This window comes from Egretta garzetta, unplaced genomic scaffold (assembly GCF_000687185.1).
Source record: "Egretta garzetta isolate BGI_Z169 unplaced genomic scaffold, ASM68718v1 scaffold426, whole genome shotgun sequence".
Classification (NCBI taxonomy): domain Eukaryota; kingdom Metazoa; phylum Chordata; class Aves; order Pelecaniformes; family Ardeidae; genus Egretta; species Egretta garzetta.
The window spans coordinates 2,647,053-2,658,763 of record NW_009259977.1 but is presented as its reverse complement, the minus strand read 5'-3'; the positions used below and the strand labels follow the sequence as shown (position 1 = coordinate 2,658,763).

Here is an 11,711-nt window from a genome sequence, read left to right as displayed (position 1 = left end):
TGCATCCTGTCCTTCGGCAGCCTCCTGCGTGTTTGGGACACGTGCCCCCTAGCCTGAGATGTGTCCCTAGCTATTGTCACCTGTTTCCCAGGTCATTCCCAGTCATTCCTCACCCCACGGCAGGCTCCAGTTAGGGCCGGGTGGATGTGAGGAGTTGCTGCTGGGTTGGGACGATGGGGGAGATGAGCTCAGCCTTCATCAGGGTCCCCCTGGGTGGCTGCCAGCACGTGGGGCTGACGCTGGCTCTGACCAAGGCTTCTTTCCCCTGGCCTCAGGCCTCAAAATCTCTCTCCCATCTCTTGCAGTGAGGCAGGTCCACGGCACAGCCGGCATTCCAAGGCGCAGCAGGAGGAGGAAGAGCATTGCCATCGCCTATGAATCTGGGCAGGGGGATGGTGCTGAGCAGGGGATGCCTGAGACCCAGAGACCACGCTGGGAGCCAAGGGACTGGCGGCAGCAGCTGGAGCGCATCCGGGAAATGAGGAGGAACAGAGATGCTCCAGTTGATGAGATGGGAGTGGAGAAGTGTTATGATAGCAGCGCACCTCCGCAGGTAACAATGCTCTGCTGCCCTGCTCCATCAGGCAGGCACATGAAAATATAGCCTCGCTTCCTCAGCCCTCTGGCCTTCCTCGTTGTCATGTTGCCCCTGGATATGTTCCGTTTTGGATATCTCCAGAATAAAAAAAAAAAATGCACAGCGTGTCAGGACTCTAGGCAGGGATCAGTCCCACAAGAGGTTACTGCACAAGTGTGCATGTGAGAGAAACAATTCGTCCTGCTAGAGGAGGAGAGGCAGATGCTGCCTCTCTGGTACCGGGCTCATTGGCTTCAGACAGTCCTTGTGAAATGGCAGTGGGTGTTTTCTAGATGTTCTCTGCTCATATTCAGCCCATGCTGGGCATTAGACACCAACTAGCGAAGACAGCGGTGAAAAGCCCATGTCCTGTGCTTAAACTGCTGCCAGAGGAGTTAGCAGGCTGAACCAAGATTAGGAGCTGTGGCAAAATTAGGATGATTTTGGACTTGGGAGTGAAAACACTGAAAGCGTATTGTGGCAGTGCTGTCTTCTGGCAGGGTGTGAAGGCATGTCCCTTTTGTCTTAAAAATCTCTGTAGGAGTCCAAGGAAAGTATCCAGCAAGATGGCTCTGTAATGCAGAGGAAAAACAGTGCGAAGAAGAGGCAAGGGGAGCTGAGAAAAAACTTCCCAGGCTGCTTTTATGCTCTTCAGAGCAGCATAGAAGCGTAGGCTGGCTTCCTCCCCTCTTGCGGTCCACTTTTAAGGGGATACTGGTTGAAAGGAAGGGCCATGCTGGGATGGCACTGTGCTCCCCAAGCCTGGGAACACAATCAAAGGCCCCAAATGACACCTCCCTCCAAGGGGGCCATTTGCATCAGTACAAAAAACAAAGCTGAGCGAGGCCGTGGTGTGGCGCTGGGATCTGGGGCTGCAGGGCCGCACTCTCTGTGCGCAGCGCTGGTGTGGGAACGTGGAGATAACCCGCAGGCAGGCTCAGTGGAGCAGCAGGAGTTGTGTGCTCCACGGCGACCTGCCGGGCTCTGAGGGAGGGGTCTCAGAGATGCAGCTGCACAGCTTCAGCGCATGTAACGCTGTCTTTATTGCTGGCATCGTGCCTTGGGCTTGGATCCCTGGGGAAAATGGTTAGTTTTGACTCTGGATTCAGACAGCCTCACATGCTCTGCAGCCGTGTGGGCTGGCACCAAGTGCAGCTGCAGGGCCAGGGGGACCATGGTGCACGATACGGGAATAACTTTTCTTCCCTAAGGAAGCAGGGTTGTTGCTTCCACGAAAAAGTGGATGTTATAACCCCTCAGCACACACCAGCGCTCCTCACACAATTTCCATACACTCAGAGATTGCCCTACTTCCATGCACTGAGCGGTTTTTCCTGGTGCACCTGTGGTTTTGTAAGCTTTGTTGGTAAAGAGAGCGGGAGGAAGGATTGTACCCCATGTTATCCTGGGTCAGTCCAGGTTAGTTGCATCTTCCTCCTTGTTCTGGTGGGGACAGAATCGCGTCTGGGGAAAAATCAACTGAAAAACAGGAGGTGAACAGTCTGGGCTAAACCCTGCATGACAGCAGCAGAGGAACTTGGGGGTTTTGTGCTTCATCTCCCAGTCTCTGTCATTCCCAATTCTTTAGATTTGGTTTTGTAAGGAGCTCACTGGAGCCCAGTTCCTACTGAAGCCTAGTGGAAAAGGGATGGGATTTTCAAAAGCTGCTTTAGAGCAGAAGTTGCATGAAAAATCGTAGGGGGTTTGTACTTCTACGTCCTGTGGGGTCTCCTGAGAATCCCATTACCAGGAAAAGCTTTGTCTGACCCTTTCTGGCTAAGCACTGGCTTCTTTGGATGTGAGATTCCAGCAGACAGTAGCTGCTCTCTGCCCTTTTACACATGCTGACAGCTTGGACTAAAGGTGTTTCTTTTCTCCCTTTGTTGTGTGGTAGAAATAAAAGGTTACGGATTATTTCTGTTGCAGCCATCCAGTCTCTTGTAGACAGATACGGCTGAACCAGGGTAGGCCCATGTTATGCACTGGACTGAAGAAGGTGCTGGGTGGGAGAACCAAGCCCCAGAGGCGTCCAGATCCTCTCAGAGATCTTGGGGTGTCTCACTGTCTCCTTTTCCCCAGGTTATGCGCTACCAAGTTCTGCTGTCGCTGATGCTCTCCAGCCAAACCAAGGACCAGGTGACGTCAGCTGCCATGCTGCGTCTGAGGCAGCATGGCCTCACGGTCGACAGTATTTTGCAAATGGATGATGCGACGCTTGGGCAGATCATTTACCCTGTAGGATTCTGGAGGGTGAGTGCACCTGATATGTGCCTAGAAGAACCCCCTCCACCGTCCTCCGCTCCCATGCAGCTGAGACAGCTCAGAGGCCCAGGAGAAGAGCAAAAGGCGGGTGCAGGCGTGTCCTTTGCAGGCTGTACTCATGGCCAGTCGCTGAGCTGACAGAGTGTGATGAAGGCAGGAGGTGGGTATGAACCAGCCCCGCTCCTGAGAGACGCAGCCCCAGCCAGTATTCAGCCTGCATGCCCTGCCCCGTGGCGATCTTTCCCCTGGAGTCAAGCTGCAGGCTGTATTTTACGCCAGTTTTAGCAATTTGTATGCACAGCGAGGTTGTTTGCTGCAGTGCCTGGAGTGTGCAGAGGAGGTTAGAGCTAATCAGGTCTCAGCATTTTGCTTTCAAGGAGAAATCAAAGACCTCTGTCTCCCCTCCGCAAACTCCAGTGTGTGGCCTCACATCTAACATACGCTCAGGAATGGTTTGTTTTCTGAGCTGTTTTTCTCTTTTCCCTGTATTAGAGGGCAACTCGGATTTTCTGCCTTTCCCCTTGGTTTTCCAGAACAAGGTGAAGTACATAAAGCAGACGACAGCCATCCTGAAGCAGAAGTATGGGGGCGACATCCCAAGAACTGTGGAGGAGCTGGTGCAGCTGCCAGGAGTTGGGCCCAAAATGGCCCACTTGGCCATGAACATTGCCTGGGACAGTGTGTCCGGGATAGGTAGGTTGGACACTGTTTTCTCCATTCCTCTCCTAAATCCTGCCTGATTCATTCCCTGGGCAGAGGGGAAGTGTTGCAGCCTGGTAGCATCGCTTCAGTTTAGTCATCTGCAGAGTATTTGGGTGGATGAAGGATGTGACCCTCAGCCACACAGAGCATATGAGTTGCTACAGGATTTAAGCAGGGATCCAGGTACTGTTTTTCCCCAAATTTGATAGCAGAAATCCCCGAGGCAGTCAGTCCCTCCCCTCAGGTGCTGGTAAGCAGTGCAAGTGTTGCCTAATTGGCTAGGCATCCAAAAAGGTGTGCTAGCAGATGAATGCTTTGAAGTCTCTTCAGTGTCAAGTGAAAGAGAGATTGAGATAATTTTGTGATTTGGGGATACTTTTAGGATAGTCTGGCATTATTTTTTTCCAGGGTTGCTTCCATTTAAACATACCTCATTTGGGAATTTTGTTTGCCAAGCTGTAAGGGCAGAAGCAGGGCTTAGTCAAAATTACCGTTTGAAATCGGTGATTCATGATGGGTCATAGAAAGAAATGGTCTCAGGCAATGTGTAGCTACCGAATTTCTGATCTGTGTTAGTTCCTGCATCTGGGTAATAGGTGACTGCAGGTACACTTGTTTATTTGTTGTGTTTATTGAACAGAGAGCATAGGAGAGAGCATAGCTGTACCCCGGGGAGCTGTGTGCCTTAGCAGTGACCAGCTGGGAGGAAGTCTGCGGTGGAGATGGGCCCAGGGCAGGTTTGCTCCTGCTGGATGCTCCTTGGGGGAGCATGGAGGGGAGCATGGCTGGCAGCAGAGCTGCCCACCGCAGCCGGCAGATGGGGCTGAACAATCAGCTGCGGCGTCCCGTCAGGCTGCCCGGCCTGGGGGCCCCTGGGGACAGATTAATATTCCAAGTGTATTTGCTGCTTAATAGAGGAGCCCTTGGGAAAGCTAGGAGTGGTGCCACCTGATGAATGACTGCCACTGCAGCGAGCACGCAGGCCAAGGTCAGTTGGGCAGCAGCTGACTCCTGCAGCCCCACTGGTGACCGTCAGCTGTACGAAATGTGGCTCTTGCGCTGGATTTGACAGCGCTTGGGGTCTGTTGTTCTCTCCCTGCTGTGGGGGAGGGAAGTCTAGAGGGAGCCAGGCTAGCCAACTATTTTCCAAATAATTGTGTGCTCAGTTTTGATTTAGGAGGCAAGGCTTAGTCTTCCTGTTTACAGCCATTTCCTGGGTTTTGCCCAATTAGCCATAGAGACAGGTTTATCGCTGCTGATCTAACAATAATATACTTTGCATTCAGAGCTTTTTAGCTCAAAGCACTTTATAAACATTTGTTTAAGCCTCACAAACCCTCTTGTGTTGGTAGGTATTATGAAATGTGTTTTCCATCTGGGTAAACGGAGGGGCAGAGATTGCAACTTGCGTAACATCAGCTGAAACACAGGGAGGAAGAGAACCCGGGACAGACTGCCCTGTGCCTGCTAGATCAGAGCACACGAACCTTTGAAGGAAGGCTGGGTCAGATTGTGCGAGCGTGTCGCTGGCTGTGTGGTGTGAGATACCTATCCCCTCTGGCTTTTGGCTCTGGGCCTAGGAAGCAAGCAGCACGTTTGTTCTGCGAGTGAGGCTCCCCCCCTGTTTCACCTGCCTGTTCCTGCCGGCCCGCAAAGGAAGCCCATGCAGGGCCGCTGTACCTGGTGTGCTGTCATAGGCAGCTTGTGGCTGTGCTCTCTCCGTTCAGGTCTGTCTGCCCCCACCTAAACTCTGGGCTCTCCCTTCCTAGCTGTGGACACCCATGTGCACAGGATCACAAACAGGCTGAAGTGGATGAAGAAAGAGACCAGATACCCTGAGGAAACTCGGGTAGCACTGGAGGACTGGCTGCCCAGGTGAGGTCTGAGACCCCAGCATCCTTCCTCCGCACCAAGCCCCTCAAGCTAGCTGCAGGAGCCATGTCTGCGCACAATCCTGCATGTAGCATTTTTGGTGACTGGATTTTTGAGTCTGTCCTCTTTATGGGGGACTAACCTGCAGGTGTTTTTCCACTCCCAGAGCGCCGCCGCAGCAGCAGCATCTCAGCTACTTGGTTGTTTCATACCTATTAGATACATTGATCACCACTAGTGCAACCGCCTACATGGTAGGTCTTGATGCCTGATCCTTGCCTCAACAAGTTTACCATGACCCAAGCCAGGTGCTTTCCTACACAGGACCTCGCTGAGCCTAATGGCCTCAGCAGTGTCAGTCCACAGTTGGATTCTGGCCTTCATTGGTGCTTAATCTTCAGTATCGAATGCCAGCTGACAGGTACTGTATTGATCTCCACATCTGGCACATGCCTTCGCACACGAGAATGACCACAGGCACTTTGTGTGTCTGTCTTCTGCTCCCCACCTCAGTTCAGAGGCATCAGGAAAGGTTAGGAGGGCTGTTCTTAGCAAGAGGCTGGGACCCGCCTCCAGGCGCCTTTGGGAAGCCAAGAGGAACAGGCAGTAGGCGAAAGGGATCCATTTAAAAGCACAGGCTGTTCTTTAACCCCTCCAAGCAGCTGTATTGGAAAGCTCCTATTTTTTTCCTCTCACTGCAGGGATCTCTGGAGGGAGCTAAACTGGCTCTTGGTGGGCTTTGGCCAGCAGACCTGCCTGCCTGTGAATCCTCGCTGCAACGAGTGCCTCAATCAAGACATTTGCCCAGCTGCTAAGAGACGCTGAGGGATCATCTGGTCTTTGTAGAGGAACAAAGCTGCTCAGCAGCGGCCCAGAGCCGAGCCCTAGTAAAGCTGTGCTTTGCACGGGGCTGGCAGTGTGACTGCAGGGAAACAGGAGACTGCTGCAGCCAGCTCAGCATCGCTGGGGAGGGAGCAGCCGCGGGCTGAGCTCTTGAGAGGAAAAAGGGGCTTTCAAAGTGCAGCAGTCCTGCTGTGTCAGTGCTGAAGGCTCCAGCCCCCGTGTGAATGTCTGAGCATGCCCCAGCAGAGCAGCAGGCTGTGCTGTGTCAGGAGGAGCTGGGGAGAAATTCTTTGTCCTCAGAGGCTTGCAGCTGCTTGTAAATGCACATTTAATAAAGGTGGTGGGGTTTTTTTTTTGTTGGGTTTTTTTTTTTTCCCCTTTTCCAGTCCATGAGGTTTGCTGGCATCTGGGCAACACAGGGCAGGGGGAGGAGAGCACAGGTGACCTCACCAAAGTGTTAGCCCATAGCAACCAGCCCTGCCAGCTGAGAGCAGGCAACCTGCTAAGCCGCCTGCCTAGCCCCACCAGCCAGGGCCCCTGTAGGCAAAGGGGTGGGGGGGGGGGGGAGGAGACAAGCCAGGGTCACTCACAGTTCTGTGTGTGCCAGTGAGGGTTACAGTGGCCACAGGAGCCAAGCTAGTGTGGGCCTCAGAAGCTGACAGAAAGGATACCACCACCATCTGTGTTTTGTTCTTCAAAGAAAGGGCAGTGCTGACTTCATTGTAGAGCTTCAAAGGAATAATTTCAGCTACTCTTTAAACAGGCAAGGGAGGAAGCAACGTTTATAATGTGCTAAAGGAGGCTGTAATTCCGCTCCGAAGTTCCCTACCAAACAGATGAGGAATGAGCAAATAAGTACTTGGTACATGGGAAAACGAAGTTTATTACTGACATTACATTGTACATTATGCTTTTATAATGCAGCTGACAGCCGTATACTTCATTGATTTTTTTTTTCCCCCCCCGAGTTAAATGTACAGGAACTGAATAATTACTACTGAGCTACACGATGTCAGAAATACGATAAGTGCTTTAACCAGGAGCAGTTTCCATGGACTAAGCAGAGATTAAGATTTTAAAATCTTACCGGTACAGATTTGCACACCTGATTTCTTTTGATCTGCATCCAAAACTACAGGTTCTTTTTTTCCCCCCCCAACTAAGTGGTCCAGTTTTGTAGGAGAAGCACAGTATCTACATACAGGTCTTTGTTCTCTGACGTGCATCAGAGAGTGCAACGTTTAGGTCAGTGTCATGGGGACGCTCTGCCCTGCGCAGACCAGGGCACTGCCTGGGGTTTGGCTATGCAGGCATAGGAAGTAACATGCATACTGTGCAAAAGAAGGGCTCCTTCAAAAGATTACCCATTTAGAGAAGCAAATATTTGGGGGGGCCAAAAGAGAGCAGGCAATTGTCTTTGAAGTGGGGTAGGGAAGAGGTGTCTTGTTAATGGCAGAGTCCAGGGGGGGAAGGCAAACCTCTCCGCAGCCCGAGCCGTCATCCTGCTGCCAGTCTCATCACCGATAGCCAAACACCTGCACCAGATCCTCTCCAAAGTCACTATTTCTGACCTGTTCAGCCCATCAACGTTCCTAAAAAGATAACTTTCATAAAAGAGAACTCCTCTCCTTCACCCCTGAGGCTTCCCATGCTCTCCAGCCAGGCGGGTAACAGCCACCGGCATCAGCTGCTCCCCACGCTGAAGCCAAATGCCCTGGCTCCACTGCTGCCATCCCCCTGCCCCGCACTGACCCGCAGCCATGCTGGGCCACAGTGCTACCGAGGCGAGAAATAAGCATTATAAGGCACCTTTTAACTCCATTCTTCGGAAATACACACAGAGCCATTACAACATCCGTAGCACGCTAACCCAAAGGCCACGGGCTTGTAACGCAGCAGCGCCAGCTGTTTTACAATGGTCACCGATGTCCAAGCAATCGCTGCCATTTGCTTTTAGCTGGGGAAAGTGGTTCTGGACTCGACTGTCCTGCTGTGCCCAGTCCCTTCCCACTGCTCCCTTGGCATCCCAGCTGAAATATTGGGCGGCCACTGTAGCTGGGCTTGGGGAGGTGCTGGAGCATGGGAGGGAGGGAGGGGCCACCCCCATCACAGCAGGGACCCTGCCCTGGTAAAACACTTCTGTCTGCAATCACTGAGGGTGTTGTAGTTGGGGTTAGTCACCTTCCCTCATTTACAACCAAAGGCAAGTAATGAAGAGCTTAAATCAGCTTAATTTGTGGTGCTTTAAAGATACATTTTTGAGGCTCTAATACCAAGAGCCAGGTGTTTTCAAAGGAAGCCACAGAAAGCCAACACAACTCCCCACTCCATCACTCCGCTGCCCATTCCTTGGCCAGCCCTGCAGAGACCTCACGGTGTCGGAGGATGCCCTCCCGATGCCAAGACAGAGACTTGGTTATGCTCAGGGGCTGGAGGCATCAAATCCCAACCCAGAAGTAACAAGCCAGGTGGGACCCAGACCCTGCTCCAGAACCCAGACACTCAGGCATAGACACAGCTGAGCCCTGCTTCCCCAGCTGGAGCCGGATCCCCACATTCCTCCCTGGAAACAGATGCTGGGTCATGCTCGCTTCCATGTCTGTCCAAAGAGGTTTTGCAGCAGCATCTCGTGGCTCTTGTCCTCTTGCAAGGCTGCCGGGCCGGCAGCACCGCTCCTCGCACTGCAGGGCAGGACTGGTCCTGCTCCCTGCCTTCCCCCGCCGCTCAGTGCTGCATCGACAACTGCAAATGGTGAAGCCTGTGGCTGTTGGGTTTGGATTTTGTTTTTAAATCCTGCCCTCTCCCCTCTGCAGAGCTGACAGGGATGAAAAAGGGGCTTTTATCACTGGGGCAGAAGTCACTGGTGGGGAGGGAGGTTCCTAAACTAACTGGAAACATATGGGACTTCATTTAAAAAAAAAAAAAACAAAAACAAAAACAACAAAACAAACTTTTTCATTTCAATAGCAAAGCCAACAAGAGAGATTTACAGCCACTGTCCCGTTTTCCCATCGTGGGAGCAGTTAATGCTGCAGTGGGGGTGCCAGGTACACCCCACCCTGCAAAACCCACCACGGCGGGGGCACAAGGCCATAAGTTGCTTGCACAGGGGCACAGAGCATCCCATGGGGCTCAGTCTGGGACACCCACAAAACTAAAACAAACAACCCAAACAGAGAAAAAAAAAAGTAGCAATAGAAGTTTAAATGACGCAGGTAAGAAACAAGAGTTAAACTCTTCCAGTCCTTTCTCATAGGAATGGGGGATGGCGGGCAGCCAGAGCCAGGCTGAAGAATAAGCAAAAAAAGGAGCTTTGGTCACATTTGTCTTATGAGAATCGCTGGTGAGTAACAACAATAATAATAATAATACAAAAAAAAAAAAAGGACTTTAAAATACACCTTGTAATAGCAACCAGTGAAGAGCAGAGCACAAAGCATCTCACATGGACACTGAAGGACAGGGTGTAGGCACCTCAGAAACGTCCGAGCTGGGGCAGGAGCAGGAGAGTGGTGGATGGCAGCAGCCACCAGCAAGTCTCAGAAATTGCTGAAAATCTCTCGCTTCTTGTTCCAGTCCATCTGCGGAGCTCTCTTCTTCACCCGCTTGGCCCGCACCTTCTCCTTGGCCTCGGCAGCCGTTGGGCTCAGGCTCAGCCCGCTCTCCTCAAATGGGTCTCTCTTCTCCACGTCTCCATCCTGCGTGGAGGAGGGAAGGAAAGATGTCAGCCTGTGGCAGCATCCCTCCCACCGCTGCGGTGTCCTGCAGCCTTTCACCCCACACGGCCCCAGCAGAGGCATTTCCTCCAGCATGCACGATAAGCAAACGCGCAGGGAGAGCGGGTTTTCTTCGGAGCAGAAGGACAAAGTCCCTCCCCCGTGCCGTGTCTGTGGTTTCACTGGCAGCGGCAGCATCCGTGTGGCCAGGGAGTTAATTACTACATTGAGTTTTGGGTGGTTTTTTTTTCCCTCCGCCTGAAGAATGTGTGGCTGCCATGGCTGGAAGTGGAAAAGCAGAAACACAGAAACTGCTGCTGGAGAGAAAAGAAGCTGCTCTGCTTGTCTGCTTTTGGGTGGGTTTTCTTCCCCTCCGCCTGAAGAATGTGTGGCTGCCATGGCTGGAAGTGGAAAAGCAGAAACACAGAAACTGCTGCTGGAGAGAAAAGAAGCTGCTCTGCTTGTCTGCTGGGAAAATGAAAAATAAGCCCCTGGTGTAGGCAGAAAGCAGGGATGAAGGAGCAAGCTGGGTGAGCTACGGGGAGGGATTGCAGCAAGGCGTCCCGATCCCGTGTTCACCTGCCCGGGCACCCGTTTGCTCCCAGAGCAGCCATGACTAACCAAGGGGACAGGGGGTGCGTGGGACAGCAGCGCCCGCCTGCACACCCAGCTGGCCATGCCCAGCACGGCCGCTCTAAGACATCAGTCAAGGCAGTTATTTGCTTTGGGAACTGTGTTGAAAATAGCATCTTTCCATCTGCTTAATAAAAGTATTTTTATAATAAGAAAATAAACTTTCTTTTCTGAAGTCACTGGCATCGCGGCAACGTGCCCTCAACCTAGAAAGCACTGGAAGGGGCTGCCCGGGGAAGGGGTTGAGTCCCCATCCCTGGGGGTATTTAAAAGCTGGGCAGCCGAGGTGCTTAGGGCCAGGGTTTAGTGGTGAGATGGCAGGGTTAGGGGAGCGGTTGGCCTTGGTGAGCTTAAAGGGCTTTTCCAACCTCAACAATTCTGGGATTCTAAATCCCAGGTGCCCCTCCGCTAATGCCAACCCTCTCGCTCCTGCAGTAGGTGAAGGATGGCTACCACATCCTCAGGGTACAATTAACGTCCTGGCCAAAACACTTATTCCATTGCATCCCTGCTGGGGACAGACCCAGCACCGGGTCTCTGAGCCCCTCAAACCCCCCAGATCTGGGAAGCACCGTCCCTGCCGGGACTGGGTTACTCAGAGCTGGTTTCAGCAGGCAGCACTCTCCGTAATGGGCACAATCTAAAGCTTTGGCTCCATCGATCACATTAATGGCAGGGTTAGGGTAACGGTTGGACTTGACGATCTTAAAGGTCTTGTCCAACCTAAATGATTCTGTGATTCTATGATCTGTACCGAGTCTTTGCCAGGGCTCGGTGCCAGGCAGACGGAGGTGTCCAAGGAGACCAGCTCAGGGAGAAGCGGCTGCACCCCGGAGCTGCACAGCTGTGCACTGCTCATGTCAACAGTGGGCAAACACAGAATCAAGACCTTCAGTTTTAAAGAAACATTTTAAAGCCTGCCTACGCACATTGCTGCCCTACCCTACAGGCGAAACTCCAGAATGAATGATTTCACAAACGCTGCTGATAACCATGGGCAGGTCTTCCACCAGCGCTGCAAGATAACGGCTCCAGCTTTGCTCTTCTGGCTTACAAATGCAAACTGAACGGGGTGGGTGGCTTGAGTGAGCACACCAGGCTATGAG

General features: G+C 52.4%; 2 protein-coding genes across 2 annotated transcripts in view; one reads left to right on the top strand and one right to left on the bottom strand.

Annotated features, from left to right (window-relative positions):
- The first annotated feature begins 93 nt into the window (after nt 1-93).
- NTHL1 (nth like DNA glycosylase 1) lies at nt 94-6,594 on the top strand. The gene is made up of 5 exons (XM_035895937.1): nt 94-553; nt 2,657-2,827; nt 3,373-3,532; nt 5,311-5,416; nt 6,115-6,594. Exons 1-5 carry the CDS (start codon nt 410-412, stop codon nt 6,236-6,238), a joined length of 705 nt encoding a protein of 234 aa, XP_035751830.1. The 5' UTR covers nt 94-409; the 3' UTR covers nt 6,239-6,594.
- Nucleotides 6,595-7,408: 814 nt separating this feature from the next.
- SLC9A3R2 (SLC9A3 regulator 2) overlaps nt 7,409-11,711 on the bottom strand; it is a 53,000-nt gene continuing 48,697 nt past the window's right edge. Inside the window, 1 exon segment of the mRNA XM_035895949.1 lies at nt 7,409-9,954. Within this exon segment, the coding sequence (XP_035751842.1) occupies nt 9,796-9,954 (159 nt within the window). The 3' untranslated portion in view covers nt 7,409-9,795.

Excerpts from the sequence above, each read along its gene's own strand:
- NTHL1 (XM_035895937.1), top strand. The coding sequence starts at position 410 with ATGCCTGAGACCCAGAGACCACGCTGGGAGCCAAGGGACTGGCGGCAG. Across the intron at positions 3,533-5,310 it reads GGACAGTGTGTCCGGGATAG|CTGTGGACACCCATGTGCAC; the intron begins GTAGGTTGGACA and ends CTCCCTTCCTAG. Across the intron at positions 5,417-6,114 it reads CTGGAGGACTGGCTGCCCAG|GGATCTCTGGAGGGAGCTAA; the intron begins GTGAGGTCTGAG and ends CTCTCACTGCAG.